The 16,903-nt window shown below is 39.5% G+C and overlaps 2 protein-coding genes across 3 annotated transcripts in view; one reads left to right on the top strand and one right to left on the bottom strand.

Annotated features, from left to right (window-relative positions):
* ARHGAP32 (Rho GTPase activating protein 32) overlaps positions 1-16,903 on the bottom strand; it is a 297,599-nt gene that overhangs the window by 221,579 nt on the left and 59,117 nt on the right. The window lies entirely within an intron of this gene.
* LOC142422520 (lactosylceramide 1,3-N-acetyl-beta-D-glucosaminyltransferase-like) lies at positions 6,235-7,782 on the top strand. Its single transcript, XM_075527888.1, has one exon. The coding sequence runs from the start codon at positions 6,525-6,527 to the stop codon at positions 7,656-7,658; it is 1,134 nt and encodes a 377-aa protein (XP_075384003.1). The 5' UTR covers positions 6,235-6,524; the 3' UTR covers positions 7,659-7,782.

Genomic DNA, 16,903 nt, shown 5'->3' with positions numbered 1-16,903 from the left:
AGCAGCAAGAAACACGATAAAGGTATAAGGTTAAGTGCTCCACTTACGGCTATGTGAAAGTTACTCTCCAGCTAAAAAGCAATTCTATTACAGACACTTTCTAGAAATTAAATTGTAAGTTATCACCAACAATCCTGCCCCAGATTTTCACTTCCAACTTGTTTTTTAAAAAAAACTTCTCTGACAGTTGTACATTTTTAAATAATTCATATAAATAAAAGTGCTTCAATGGAAAAATGGAATAGATATGGAATTTTTCCATGAAAAATTTTAAGTCCCTACGGCACATGAGGTTTACCAAAACCCTACGGCACTTGAAGTTTAAAAAAAAAACAAACTGCCAGATACTAAAAATGTGAGAGGAAAGCATAACAGAGTAAGTTAGTATTACTATTATGATTCCAATTCATACATGCTTGTGTTTATTCAAAACAAGATGGTTTTTAAGTCTCTGAAATTAGTGAATGGAGGTAGACAAGTTCTCTCAGTAATGCACTTGTCTTAGTTGCCTTAGGGTACTTTTCAATAAAAAGATCCAATCAAAACGGGGGTTTCCAGAAGATCTGCAGAGGCAGTTAAATTCAAAGCAGAAAGGTCACACCAGAAGTCATGGGAACTGCTATAAAGGGATTCCAGTGGAATAATCTTGCTACTTTATTTAGAAGAGTTTTAAGAAAGTTCAATATAGTGTTGGTGAGAAAAATGGTGTGAAGAGTGATGACTAAAAAGTTTTGTTTTGTTTTGTTTTTAGGTAGTATGGGTTGTCCTAAAAGATTTTCTTGCCCTTTCAGGCTTATTTTTGTTCTCAAACCAGAGAACATCACTAAGAGTTCCTTAGGATGCCAAAATGGATGTTTTTGCCTAGTGTAAATCGAATGGTGCAAAATTCTTTGGGGAAGAGTTGTTGCTGTTTTTGTTACATGCCATCAAATCTATTCAGACCTACGGCCACTTTATGCACAACAGAATGAAGCAGCGCCCAGTCCTGTACCATCCTCACAACTGTTCCTAAGCTTGAGCCAATCATTGCACCGTGTCGATTCAACTCTTTGAGGGTCTTCCTCATTTTCACTGCCCCTCTAATTTAGCAAACATGATGTCCTTCTCCAGGGACTGGTCCCTCCTGACAACATGCCCAAAGTATACAAGACGTCCTGGCCTTTAAAAAGCACTCTAGTCAGACTTCTTCCAAGCAGATTGATTTGTCCTTTTAGCAGTCCATGATATGGTACATTCAGTATTCTTCTCCAGCACAATTCAAATGTATCAATTCTTTGCCAGTCTTCTTTATCCAAATCTCCAACTTTCACATACATATGAAGTACAGTAATTGAAAACACCATAGTTGGTTCAGGTGCACTTTAGTCCTCAAAGTGACATCTTTGCTTTTCAATATTCTAAAGAGGTCTTATGCAGCAGATTTATCCAATACAATGCACTTTTTGATCTTTTGACTGAATTTGTGAACACTGATTGTGGATCTCAGCAAGACAAAATCTTTGACAACTTCAAACTTTTCTCCAATTTTCATGATGTTATCTATGGGTCCAGTTATGAGGATTTGGGTCTTTACATTGTGTCATAATCTGTGCTGAAGGCTACAATCTTGATCTTCATCAGCAAGTACTGTAAGTCCTCACGTTGAACAATCATTTGCATATCACAAGTTGTTAATAAGCCTACCTCCAATTTTAATGCTGCATTCTTCTTCATATAAGCCAACATCAGATTGAATGAGTGTAGTAAGAGGATACAACCTTGAAGCACACCTTTCCTGATTTTAAACCATGTAGTATTCCCTTGTTTTGTTCAAACTGTCTTTTGATTCATGTTCAAGTTCTGTATGAGCACAATGAAGTGTTTCGGAATTCCCATTCTTCTCAAGGTCATCCATAGTTTGTTGTGGTTCACACAGTTGAGTGCTTTGGCATAGGCAATAAAACACAAGTAAAACATCTTGCGGGTATTCTGCTTTCAGCCAAGATGCATCTAACATCAACAATGGTATCTATTTTCCACGTCCTCTACTAAATCTGGTCTGAAGTCTCTGGCAGCTCCCTGTCAATGTACTATTGCAACCTTAATTGATCTTCAGTAAAACTGTACTTGCAAGCGCTATCAATGATGTAGTGCTATAATCTAACCATCTTTCTTTAGAATGGGTCTCTTCCAGTCACAGTTGACCATAGTTGAAGCTATCTTCCATAATATTTCCATATTTCCCGGCAGAAAATAGGGAGTGAGTGCTTCATCAGCTTGCTGAAACATTTCAGTGGGCATTCCACCCATTCCTCAAGCCTTGTTTCTGGCTAATGCTCTCAGTACAATTTGAACTTCTTCCTTCACTACCATTGGTTCTTGTTCATATGCTACCTCCTGAAACAGTGGAATATCACTGCTTTTTGGTACAGTGACTCTTGTGTAGTCGTTCCATTTCTTTTGATGGCCCCTGCACCATTCAATATTTTGCCCATAAAATTGTTCAATAATGTAACTTGAGGCTTGACTTTTTCTTGAATTCTTTCCATTTAAGATATGCTGAACATATGCTTCCCTTATAGATTTCTGATAGGTCTTTGCATATTGCATTATAATGTCTGGCTCTGTCTTCTCAAACTGCCTTTTGAAGTTTTCTATTAGCTCTTTGACTTCATCCTTTCTTCCATATTCCTTATCTCTTCTACAATTAAGACCAAATTTCAGAGTACCTTCTGGCACCCCCTTAGATCTTTTCTTTCTTTCCTCTTTTGAATGACCTTTTGCTTTCTTCATGAATAAGGTCCTTAATGTCCTGCCACAGGCCTTCTGTCCTTAGTGTTCAACGTTACCAAATCTGTTCTTGATATATTTTCAAATTTTAGGTGGGATGGACTAAAGCTCTTATTTTGGGTCCTGTGGACTTGTTATCATTTTCTTCAACTTTATCATGAAATTACCTAGGAGCAATTGAAAATCTGTTCCACAGTCATCCCTGGCCTAGTTTTAGCTGCTGATTCTGAGCTTCTCCAGCTTCTCTTCTCGCCAATTTAGTCATTTTGATTTCCATGTTTTCCATCTGGAAAAGTCCACCAGCTTTTGTCTTGCCGAAAAAAGTTATTTGCCATAAACAAATAATTGGTTTTGCAATATTCTACCAGCTTTGTTTCTATCACCAGTCCCTATTTTCCAAGCGCGGTTCCTTACTTTGTTTCCAATTGTTGCATTTCAATCGACAGCAACTATCAATGCATCTTGATTGCATGTTCAATCAATTTCAGACTGAAGCTGTAGGTCAAATTCTTCAATTTTACCATCACTAGCTTTTGTGGTTGAATAGATCTGAATAATAGCTGTCTTGATTGGATTTCTTTGAAGTCAGATAGATATAATCCTATCACAGACAGCATTGTAATTTGTGAATGATTTTTCAATGTTCTTTTTGACAACAAATGCCATGCCATTCCTCTTGACTGTACTATTTCCAGCATAGTAAGTCATGTAATTCTGATTCAAAATGGCACCAATATCCTTCCATTCAGCTCACTTATGCCTAAGATACCAATTGTGGTAGTCACCTAATCTGGTGTCAATTTGAGGATTAAGAGTGTAGGAGTAGAGTCTAGACTGTCAATCTGGAGAAAGCCAATGAGACTTCTGTGTGGGCATGGCCTTCTCCTGAGAATTCTGGTAATTCCTTCTTGGAGGCGAGACTCTCTCTCTCCTCCTCTCTCTCCTCTCCTCCCCTCCCCGCCCCCCTCTCTCTCTACTTTACAGAAGACAAGCTACATGGACCTCGGAAGCCAGAAAAGCCACAGAAAGACCACTGCCGGCGCTGAGATGTTTCCAATGACACTGGATCCAAAGACTTTATACCCACTGGCCTGTGAGCTTCTGCTTTCAGCGTCATTGTATGTGTTTCAAGAGTCTGAAGATGACTTTATGAACTGATATCGGAAATATGAGCTAATATCGGACTTATGGACTTGATCTGAACTGGGCTGGAATGTTTTCTCAATGTTCAGTTGCTGTTGTATATAAAATCTCTTTCCTATATATATGTGTGTGTGTGTCCATGGATTTTTTTTTCTCTACTCTACCCAAACACACCATTTCCATTTCATTTTTTGACTAATTACAACATTCCTAGATTTATACTTTGCACATCCCAAGTTCTTAACATTAGCAGATTTTTACAGTTGTTTCTTCTTACTTTGAGGCATGCTCAATCAGCAAAGGTAGATAGTGAAGATTCCACTCCCACAGGCTTTATCCAACTTCCATCATCATGGTTGACTCCACTTCATGAAAGTATCTCCCTCTCAGTCACATTCTGAGTGCCCTCAGACACAAGTGGTCCATCCTCTGGCATTGTCTCTGAGAATGCTTCCATTCTTAGGCCCTCTGTAGCTGACAATATTTCAAAACCATGCAAGAGGTTTTAGAGGCTCCTTTCACGTGGGGAACTAAGTCCTTCTTCAGCATCTGTTCTTAGTCTGAAAGCTCCACTGAAACCTGTTCACTTTGGGTGACCCTGCTGGCATTTGAAATGCCAGCAACATCACTTCTAGCCTCACAGAAGCACTCCAGGTACCACAGTATGACACACTGACAGACAAGTGGTGGGGAGGAAGGGTTATAGAGATTGAAATGTCGCCTTCAGAAGTGTATAGACATAAATGGAATATTTGCCCAGAAGCAATAGCTTCACATTGTTTTTTCTTAACTAAAAATTTCGATGATTTTTTGATGATACTTTTTTACTGTCCCTCTGTAGTGGCTGGATCTTTTGTTAACTTTCACCTAGATGAAAGTGTTGGGGTAAAGTCCAACCAATCAATAAGATTACAACCTTCTTAGGGAGGTGGCTTTTTAGAAGAGGGAGATTGGGTATTTCTCTCTCTCTTACCCTTTGCTTTCTTGCTTGCTTGGGTTTTCCTGCCTGCAGGGGTGGCCCCAAGTGAGTCATCAATCTTGAGACCTGTTGGTACCCTGTCATGTTCCCACCAAGCTTGGATCTATGAGGCACTGCATGCACCAATCTGTGATCTCCCTGCTTCACCTTTCTGCTTCATTGGCCTGCCGCTAGGTGAGTCTGAAGAAGCCTTCAGCTAGCATTGGACCTATAAACTTGAGTTGGACTACAAACACACACACACACACACACACACACACACACACACACGCGCGCGCGGTTTGATCAGAAAGAATAAGTTTATTGAAGCAAATACTTTAGAAAAGATGTCCAAACGGTTCCCTAATTAGTCTAAAAGGCCTACAATGATTTATTTTCTTTGGGAAACTCAGCCTAACATACCCTCATATTAGCAGAATCTTCCCTTGCTAGCTTAAAGCATTCTCAAAATGAGAACATGTAAATTCCTCCATAAAAAAATTTCCTAAACAAAATCCAAATGTGTTTCAGCGCAATGTTTGTCAAAGGGCTTCACTTATCACCAGAAAGAGGTAAAAATGCAGATTCCTAGTCTCCTCCCTAGAGCTAGTAACCAAAATCTCTAGAAATGAAACCCCAAATGTACACTGTTTAACCATTTCCACAAAGTTATTTCTTCACAAGTCAAAGTCTGAAGCTGTTTTTGTGTAGAATTTTGAATGTTACATACTTCCTCTACCTTATATTTATTCATTTCTACAGATCTTAAGTGGATAGCATTGAACCAAATGGTACAATTATCAAACCTAGCTACAGTAGCATTTCCTAAGGAGCTTTTGAAGCATACCAAAACCTGAGATCCAACAACAAAATCAGATTTCCTGGGGTGAGGGCATCAATGTTTATTAAAAGTCTGCTAGGTTATTTCTAAGTGAAGTCATATTTAAGAACACCCGACAATGAAATACTACTCAGTCGTCAAGGAAACGAAGTCCTGATAGACACCATGGACGGACTCTGAAAACAATGTGGAGGAAAATATGTAAATTACAAAAGGACAACTATTGCTCTCACTTATATAAAATAAGCAAACAGGTGGGGTCGGGGTGGGGGGAAGTGAGCGCGCCCGGAGCAGCCCCTGCCCCCCCCCGCCCCGCCCCGGCTGGAATGCGCGCCGGCGCCGGACGCATCTCTCCGGAGTTCCTTTGTTCGCCAAGGCCTGCCTGCCGGGCGCGGGCACGGCGTAGCGGGGAGCCCCGATCCAGGACCCAGTTGGCACCAGAGTATTTTCTTCCCACTGGCAGAGGAGCTACACTTGAGACTTCCTCCGGAATTTTCACTGCATCCTGTGTGTGGCCTGCTGCACATAGGTCTCCGCTGGCATTTCGGCCGGAGGCAGGCAGGACGGGTGCATGAGGCTGATTGCCGGACTCCAGGAAGAACGCCGGTGTGGAGGAACCTGGATGTGCCCGGGGTGACGCTCCACGCCGTGTTCCCGCACTTGTGCATTAAGACACTCCTCTTCCCATGTTAATGACCAGTGTGTCTTACCATGGACATCTGTTCCAAAGAACAGCCAGCTCTGTGGTTTCAGAGAGGCCGGTGCCCCTGTAGAACTGGTCCTAAGTAAGAGGAGACCCAAACGGACTCCAGGATGTTTGCTAGTAACAGGAGAGTCAAGAAATGGCAGTTTGTTCAGATATTTGCCACGTGTTTTATACTAAGCCTCATGGTTTATTGGAGCCCACTTGATAATCCCGTCTTGAGCCACATGAAGTCCTACTCGTACAGATACCTCATCAACAGTTACGACTTTGTCACCAACTCCCTGTCTGTGAACCGCAGCTCGGAGGATGCCCGTAGCTTCCAGTACTTGGTTAACCACGAGGACAAGTGTCAAGGGCAGGACGTCCTCCTCTTGCTGTTTGTTAAAACATCGCCCGCGAACCATAAACGCCGCTTAGCCATCAGGAAAACGTGGGGCAATGAGGAGTATGCTCGCTCTCAGCTGAATGCCAACATCAAAACCCTGTTTGCCCTGGGGGTGCCCCCTAATCCACTGGAGAGAGACGAACTGCAAAGAGAACTGATTTGGGAAGATAAACTATACAGTGATCTCATCCAGCAAGACTTTGCCGATTCCTTCTACAACCTGACCGTGAAGTTACTTCTGCAGTTCAGTTGGGCAAACACATTCTGTCCACAGGCCAGATTCTTCATGACTGCCGATGATGACATATTTATCCACATGCCCAACCTGATTGAGTACCTTCAAGGTTTAGCCCAAATTGGCGTTCAGGACTTTTGGATTGGTCGTGTCCATCGAGCTGCCCCTCCCATTCGAGACAAAAGGAGCAAATACTATGTCCCCTATGAAATGTACCAGTGGCCGGCCTACCCCGACTACAAGGCTGGTGCTGCCTATGTGATCTCCAGGGACGTGGCCGCCAGGGTCTACGAGGCTTCGCAGATGCTCAACTCGAGTCTGTATATAGATGACGTGTTCATGGGCCTCTTTGCCAATAAAATGGGGATCGCACCCCAATACCATGTGTTCTTTTCTGGGGAAGGGAAAACTCCCTATCACCCGTGCATCTATGATAAAATGATGACGTCCCACGGACATGTACAAGACCTCCAGGAACTTTGGAAGGACGCCACAGATCCTAAAGTCAAGACGATTTCAAAGGGTTTTTGGGGTGAACTATACTGTCGAGTCATTAAGATCGCGCTCCTTTGCAAACTGCGCTATATGAACACTTACCCTTGCAGCGCTGCGTTTGTCTAACGGTACTTGACCGTGGTCTGTTTTCACTGTCACTGAGCCAAACCCGATGGGAACACTGGGAAATGTGTGTCTGTGTCTGAAGTAAGATGCCTATGGAAGCCAATGAAATATTTTGGAAGCCTTGTCGCTCAAAAGGTTTCTTTGAGTCCAGGAGCCAATCCAAGTAACTTTCTTACTTTGTGGCCTAGATTCATTCCAAGGAGTCTGTATTACGAAAAGGTTTATATTTTTCATGAAAAGCAACAATAAAGGGATGTTCCGGTCCTCACTTAAAAAAAAAAAATTTTAAAAAAATAAAATAAGCAAACATACAAAAACCAAAGAATACTAGTTACCAAGGGTAGGCAAGCACAGGAAGGAGAGATTCTGCTTATAAGCACTGAGTTTATCTTATATAGCGGTAGACTGATACGGAAAGGGAAAACAAAAATAATTGCATTACTTGAAGAATGTAATCAATATCACTGGATCATACAAGCAGAAATGGTTGGTATAACACGTTTTGTTGCATGGCATTTTCATCACAAAAACAAAAAATTACTAAAAAACAGATACTAAATTAGGATTTCTGAGGTAGGCTAGAAAACAGACATTTTAATTTGCTCTCCCTAAAACCAACGTAAAAGAAATTCTGGGATTGTCCTTGCTGTGCTTGTCATTAAGGCATAAGTCAGGCAGCAGCAATTAGAAAAATAAAGCCTGACTAAGTCCAAGAAGTTCTGGGACTCTCCCTTCACTACTAACCCTGCCCACCCCACCCCCTTAGATAAATGGCGAAAAAGGCAAGTGTAAGTAATAATCCACAGGAGTTCTAAAGCTAGTGCCAACAATGGAGAAAAACAACACTCTTCTACTCCTCCCAAATGGGTCCCACAGTATGTTACTTTCAACACCTTTACCTTCATTTTTCTTCCAGGATTCCAAACAATCACTAGTCTCTTCAGCCTGGGACTTCATGAATATGCAGTTTTAGAGACTAACAGGTAGGGTAAGTGGTCATTGTAGGACCAATCACTTCTGAATATTGATAAGTATAGCTGTGGTTGAAGTTTACTGAGAGAAGAAATGTTACCGTTAAAGCACTGAACCAAATGTTCTCAGTAGTGGTGGTTTCTTTCTGTGTATTTTGGCTACTCCACAGCATATTCCCTCCTGCTTTCCTCAGGATAAAGCCTGGCAAGGTAACTTAAAGTTCACGAAGAACACATTAATAAAGTGGTAATTTACTTGTTCATTAGAATGGAAGCAACATTACGAAAGAGTATGTGAACGCTAAGGTCTTAGTTTTCTTTCTTCAGTACTTATATTCTCAGACAGGTTCAGACAGGTAATGTGCCTTTCCCAAGGGCACACTGATGCTAAAGAACGAGCAAGAACTTAAACCTAGTTCTTTTGACTCCAAATGCTATGTCCTGTCCAACCATAAATTTCTTCCAGTTTTAAGCAGTTTCATAACAAACAGATTTCTATATGATCCAGAAAGGCCATATCTAGGTGATAACCAAATATATTAAGCTCACCAGTCACAAGTATACTTGTGTTTTCATGTCCAAATGTTGTTGATTAGACACTAGTTAACTTGTGTTTGGACTTAGATTAGTTTATGCAATTTTGAACCTAAAAGCAGTAGAGTTTCTTATTGCTTTTTAGGAATGCTCTAGATTATCGTCTTAGTTATCTCCATTTAAGCTACGATCCTGGAGTGTATGAGATAAGCCAACGCACTCCAACACCCATCTATTTCATCTGTTCACACGTTTCTGTTTTGCTATGCATACTTTTTAACTGAATTGTTCCATCAGTATCCCCAGAAGTGCAATACTTCTGACTACCCCATAGTTTAGCATGGGGAAAGTTTCAAAAATGAGTCACAGCAGTAAAGAAATTTTGAATGAATTAAGTGCAGATACTTTGTCTAATTGTCTGAGTGGCAGTAGTCATTTTATCTGCATTTTAACAAGACACTTAATTTGATAGATGATATTTCATCAGAAGATAATAATGATTCTGACATTAGGCTATCATGAAGGCAAAGAGAAAAGTAATAATGTACCACAGTGAATATTATTCTGAATAATAGATGAAATTTTACCAATCTAAGAAGATTATAAAAATATTTATAATATCTTTATAATTGTTCAACTGAAAGATCCACTGAAGTAATGAATTTACTTTTTGATAATGGCCTCTTTGATCTAAATACTTTACAAACCACATGACATCACCACCAAATGGGAAAATATCACAAAGCCTGTGCAAAAATTTCATCATGGACAAAGGTTACCAACCGGGATTACGGAGAAAACCTTTAGTTTAGTTAGTTAGATGTTTTCATTTTTCATCCAATTGTGGAGAATAGTTTTGGCTTCACAGGATAGTTTTGGCTTCAAATAGCCAGTCAGCAAAGTGTTCAGAAATGTAAGAAGATAGTTAACCTTATTTCTAATTTTAATGAATTTAAGTAGAAATTCACGTGGAAAATGTCACCACTTTGACATTATCCACAACTTTTTACAATTCATTAAGTGCAACATCATTGGCAACTGAGTCTGCAAATCATTTGACCTGAAAATCTATATACCCTTTTAACAATCTAATAGAGCAGTGCTAATCACACTTAATGTACAAATAAATCAAAAGTGTCGCATTAAAGCGCAGATTCTGAAGTAGGTGATTCTATATTTCTAACAAACACCCACTCGGGGGAAGCTTATGCTGTCTCATACCACACTTGATTATCAAGATTAGTGCAATGCACTGTGGCCCTAAAAAATATTATGTAATTATATGAAATGTTCTAATAGCCACATTAATAAGTATCTATTGATAACCAGAGCCATATTTTTAAAATCTTCTAAAAGCTATAGGTAACCATTTTTATATTTTATTTACCCCAACAAACCAAATCATTATTAGTTCAATATATACCCATAGTAACAATTACTCAGATATTTCAATCTTTTTCAAATCCTGTGTGCATTTTACACTTCAAACACCTCGATTTAGTCACATTGCAAGAGTTCGATGGTCGTATATGGTGGCTAGTGGCTGTCTTGGAGTAAGTGTGGCCAAAGTGCTCCTTAAAGGCAAGGATGACTTCATCTCACGTACTTCAGACTTATGAGAGAATACTAAAAAAAAAAAAACAATTACACTGGGCCAATCAGAGCTTTCATATGTGCATTTCTCCTGCTAGGCAAACCCCAAACAACTCACTCTGAGTAAGTGCACCCAGTCGTGTCACCTGCGCAGGTTCTCTCTGGTCACATTGAATTTTTTTTTTTCATAAAAGCAGTTTTGCTCAAACCTCGTTTTTTGTGATGACCAGTTTAAGAGAAGAATGTGCGGCTGTGAAATTTTGATTCCTGCTCAAGAAAAATGCTGCAGAAACTGTTGTGATGGTGAACACAACTTACAAGGACAGTGCTATGGGAAAAACTCAAGTGTATGAAGTGGTTTTCTCATTTCAAAAAATGTAAAATGTCAATTGATGACAAACCTCATTCTGGACATCCATCACCTTCCCAAAAAGACAAAAATGTCAACTCAGTGCATGTAGAGTGCATTCTGCCAGGCCAGACTGTTACTCAAGCTTTCTACTTAGAGGTTCTGAAAAGATTGCTACAACAGAGTGTGGCCAAAAAGGCCTGATTTGTGGCAAACAGGGGACTGGTTTTGCCACCACAACAATGCACCTGCTCACACAGCCATCTCGGTGTGCCAGTTTTTGGCAAAAAACACAGCATGCCTCTCTTGCCCCACGCACTTACTTATCTGACCTCTTTCCGTGCAACTTTTTTGTTTCTGTAAATGGATACAGACATGAACATCATCGATTTGATGACAGAGAGATCAAGAAAAAAAATGAGGGTGGTACTGTCAGCCATCCAAACAGACAAGTTTAAATAATGTTTCCAAGAATGGAATCACCGATTTGACAAATGTATTAAGTGTAGTGGAGAGTACTTTGAAGGTGGTAAAGCTGTTTTGTAAAAAATGTTGAATACTTTGGGTATATGGGGCTCTGGGATTTTGGGGGGTACCCCCTCGAATTGTCAGGAGAAACCAGTTCCTGGAGAAGGACCTGACACTTTGTAAAGCAGAGGGGCATCTAAAAGAGAAAGGTACTCAACAAGCTGGATTGACACAGCAGCTGCAACAATGGACTCAAGCAGAGGAGCAATTGTGAGGATGGCAGAGAGGTGGACAGTGTTTTGTTCTGTTGTGCCTAGGGTCACTATAGGTCAGAGCCAACTCAATGACACCTAACAGTAGTGATTACTTTACTGAACACAGGTCTAGAAGACTAAATTTTAGCTACTCTATGCTTCTACTTTTCCTGTTGCTATCAGTTCTGACTCACAGGCTACCCTATGGAAAACAGAATGAAACACTGCTGGACCCAATAGCATCCTCCCCATTGTTTTATGTTTTCAACCACTTCTGCAGCCACTGTTTCAATCCATCTTACTAAGGGTCTTCAGCTTTTTTATGTACCCTTTACCACACAGGAGGTCCTTCCCAGGGATTGGTTATGTGGGACCATGTGTAGAAAAGATATGCTTCTTAGGAGTCCCCAGTCTGTACTTAAGCATCCTGGCTAAACTTGTTCCAAGACAGACCTATTCATTTGTCTGGAAGTCCGTGTTAGCAAATTTTTATTGGTCAAAATTTGGATATGACTCTGTGGTATCAGTGAAGTAGAAGGTTTGTTTTTCATTTATCTTTAATAATTTTCTGTTACCCAGGGAGCTAGACATCTATGAATGAGTGCTGAAGCAAAGGCAGGATGTAAGTGGTCAGTCAAATATTAAGAAGTAGAAGGCTGAGCAATGCCAAAAATACTTATCTTCTAGTTTTATGGTGCATTTAAAAACTAATTTTATCGGCATATAATTCACATAGCATACAATATAATCATTAATCATACGAAGAATGGTTGTGTAATCATCACCACAATCAACTTCAGGACGTTTTCATCTCATGGATTGTTAGCTCCCTATCCCCCACCCTCTACCTCCCCTGCCATGTGCTAGGTAATTATTATTCCAGTTACTGTCTCTATAGTCTTACCTGTCATGGATTTCACATACAGGAAACCATACAAAATAATAACAAATTTTAAGACAATGATAAAGCAGAGAAAAACCTCAATCAAAAAGAAAGCAGAAAATAATTAAAACAGAAATAACTTTAAATGGGTCAAAAGGCAGATCAAATGATAAGGTATTGTGTTTTAACCTAACCACCTCTGCATGAGCACTTTTACCATGGCCTCTGTCTGATAGCGAGGCTCGCCACATCCTTGGGGATTCACTCGAGGCGTGAGCCATACAGGGGACCTGCAAAGGGAGCAGTGTCCTTTTAACTTTGTATTAAATCTAAAAGAAAAACCTGGTATAAATACATGCTTAAATAGCAAATGGTCACTTAAAAATAGTTACAGAAACATGAAGATACTGGGTCTGAAAAAAAAATAAATCCAACACCTCATCAAAGATAGTCAAACAGATTAAAGAATTAGATGAAATTAAGCAATTAAGTCAAATCAGGTCTGTCATGCTAACCCGAAGCAATGTTCCAGTAAAGAAACTATCAGTTGGACATTTGCCAATGTGCTCCACTTAAACCAGATCACATTTTGGCTCTGTGTTAAAGGAATTATAATGGAACAGTAGCTGAAATTTCAGATAGGAATAAAAACATACCAACTCAATCATTTAATTGCTTTCATTTCAAAATCAGGTAAATAAATGAAAGGCTCCATGAGGATGGTGACGTAATAAATAATAGACCAAAAGCTAATCCAACTGTATTGCTGTGCATTAACTGGGGCTTTCCATTTAGATAGAATAGTAAAGATAATAGATGTCAGTGACACTATGCAATACTATACCTCCAAACTCTGCCCAACAATGCACCGCTCTCAGAACCAGTCAAACAAAACTATATGCCAAGAAATCCAACATTTTAAAAGGTTCTAATACCTGCATTTGGATGATAAAATCTGTACTACAAAACAGCTACATATTAAAATCTTAGTAATTCAAATCAATGAGAGTGAAGAAAAGAAACACATTATAATACTAGACACACAAAGTTATGGCAAAACTGGTGGAGTAACGACCTCCAAAAATTCTTTTTCACAAACAAAAGCAATGGCCAACAATGTCAAAATAAAATTTTCAAAATTCTGAATCCAGGGATCATTTGTGAAAGAAAAAAAGTCAACCCAAAGTAAGAATAGCAAGGATTGTTGGTTATTTGAACTTGTACTATTCCCACCCTTGTTGCTCCATAGTAGCCTTGAATACAGCCTGCAATCACTGTGAAAACCAGCAGCCTGACATCCACAGTAAGAGTTATAACTACTTCAAAGCCTCATTCTCAGAGAACTGCCATTGAACCCAATGGTTTCCTAGAAGACCTCTTGTGGCTGGCTCTATTTGACCTAATTCAGAGCTTACTCAGAGTGGAAATGCTTTCCCAGGGGTATCTATTGAACATTTAGAGGAAATTGTTCGTTTTCCTAGCTACCTGAGGTGGTCCATAGCACTTGGGAGGAAGGTGGGAATAACAGACTGAACTAAAAAACATAAAAGGAAAAAAACTAGGAAATGAAACATCTGCAGGAGATGTGAAAACTTCAGACATTTTCCTGGACCCCTACTAGGCAACACACATACCCATAGCAGCTTACATGCTCCCCAAAGACCTGAAAAGGCCATACATTTTCACCTCTGGTTGATTTCATCAACTCCACAAGAGGTAACTAAGCACTAAGGCAGACTTGTGAACTGCCTGGCTCAGTTTTGTTTTGTTTTTAATCATTTTTACTGCAGGCTCATACAACTCTTATCACAATTCATACATATATCCATTGTGTCAAGCGCATTTGTACATTTGTTGCCATCATCATTTTCAAAACATTTTCTTTCTACTTGAGCCCTTGGTATCAGCTCATTTTTTTCTCCCTTCCTCTCCCACCCTCTAACCATTGTTAATTTATAAATTATTTTTTCATGTCTTACACTGACCAATGTCTCCCTTTACCTACTTTTCTGTTGGCCATCCCCCTGGGAGGGGGTTATATGTAGATCATTGTGATCAGTTCCCTTTCTCCCCCCACCTTCCCCTTACCCTCATAATATCATTACTTTCAATATCAGTCCTGAAGGGTTTTGTCCATCCTGGATTCCCTGTGTTTCCAGCTCTGATCTGGTAGAAATGAGGTCATGATAGTGTGTGTGTGTGGAGGACGGGGGGTGGGGAGAATATTAAAGAACTAGAGGAAAGGTACTGTATATGCCCAAGTATAAGCCGACCTGAATATCAGCCGAGGCACCTATTTTACCACAAAAACTGCATTAAAAATGTGCTGAAAAACTCGGCTTGTACACAAGTATATACGGTATATACCAACATGCAGAGAGCCTCTCAGAAAAACCTGAGAGATTTGCAGGTTCTAGATGTATAAAGAAATCTCTGGATAATTATTAGAAAATGGTATCCAAAGTTCAAAAAGAAGGAACCAAATTGATGTGAAGGGATAGGGATGTAATGGAGACCCAAAACCTACCTGCAAGATAGTTGGACAGTCCTCAGAAGGGATGATAAATCCAGGGTACATACTTGAATATTTCTTCCCCTTACAATTATGGTTTCATTTGGTTTATCTCATTAACCATGTTAGACTTGGGTGTGTGCATTTGTATAATTAAGATCATTTGTTCATGAACACCAAGATAGATAAGCCTTCAGAATCAGTACCAGGAGTAATGGCTCCCTGAGGGAACAGGAAGGGGGGGGGGCGCTGCTGATAGCACTGAAGATTGTATAACTCTACTGAGGGAAGGGGAAGGAACAACAAAATTGTATGTGAATAGATAGATTGGATGGTATAAAATACAAATAAAAATAAGGGTTGTGGGGATAAAGGGAAGCTGATATCAAGGAGTTCAAGTAGAAAATGTTTTGAAACAGAATGTGGTAGCTATTGCTTGCTCTGATTGAACTATAGAATGTTAGGAGCTCCCAATAAAATCATTTTTTAAAATCAATACTTTCAATTAGCACTCTCCTCTGAGCATTTCAGCATTGTCATTTCCTTAACTTAAAAAGTCTTAATATCCTATCTGAACTATTTTACTTATATTCTGATTCTTATTCACAGAAGACTTTCAGAAACATCCTAGATGCATATCAATAGTTTTCTACTTTCTATGCCACAATTATGTCCATTTAAATTTTTCACTTTAAAATTCAACCACTTGCCTGAGATGAAATTCTAATTCCTTAGACTATTCAAAGGGTCTAGCCCTGAGTATTTTCCGAGCCTCGTCCCCATCCCTCCCAAAATTACCAGTCTGCAGTTATTCCAGACTATTTTGTGGATACACAATAATCTTTCATAATTCTGCACAGACTTGTTATCCTGGTCCAAGAATGCTCAAAGACAATCTCACTTATAATTTCCCTGTTATCTATACTTAATGAATATTTCTCTCACTATATTTATACATATGTCCTCCCCCCTTACTAAAACTCTAAGCCACCTACAAAAAGAAAATTCTTGGCTATGTGAAAGTCTTATCTCCATCCAGGGTGTCTCTGAGCTTTTAGAAAGGATTCCATTCTTCGCATCCCCTAAGAAGACATTGAGTACAAGCAGGTGTCTAGAAAAGTATTAATCATATTCAACTACGTTGAATCACAGGTTAAGCGGAGGTAGAATGCTGACCTTCCAGGTGAACCAGGTTGTATTCCTAGCCAATGCACTTCAAGCACTGCCATCAGTAGCAGTTTGCATATATGTCATAATGATAGACAGGCTTTAGTGGAATTTCCACACTAAAACTTGAAGGAAAGGTTCTGAAAATCAGACAATGAAAAGTACGGACCACAATCAATAATCAGATCCCACTGTTCATAAGGTTGTCATGAGTAAGAGGTCAATGGACAGGAGCCACAACAAACTGTCTACTGAGTGAAAGATATCTCTTTACAATAAACATTTCACAAATACCTTTCATTAGGGTTTAGTACTGTACTTAAAACAGCACTTAAAAATTAAACAGGATATTAAATCAAAAGCCATTTGGTCATATTCACAATATTTCTCAAAACAAAGGTAAGGTAGTCATGGGTCATAGAATCAAAAGTTAAGAGTGAAACAGTACTTCTTCCTAGAAAAGGAGGTAAATTTTAAACACAATAAAATTTATATAAATTTGAATCCAATACAG

This window comes from Tenrec ecaudatus, chromosome 12 (assembly GCF_050624435.1).
Source record: "Tenrec ecaudatus isolate mTenEca1 chromosome 12, mTenEca1.hap1, whole genome shotgun sequence".
NCBI lineage: Eukaryota > Metazoa > Chordata > Mammalia > Afrosoricida > Tenrecidae > Tenrec > Tenrec ecaudatus.
Note: the sequence above shows the minus strand (reverse complement) of the source record. Positions and strands in the feature narration are given on the sequence as shown.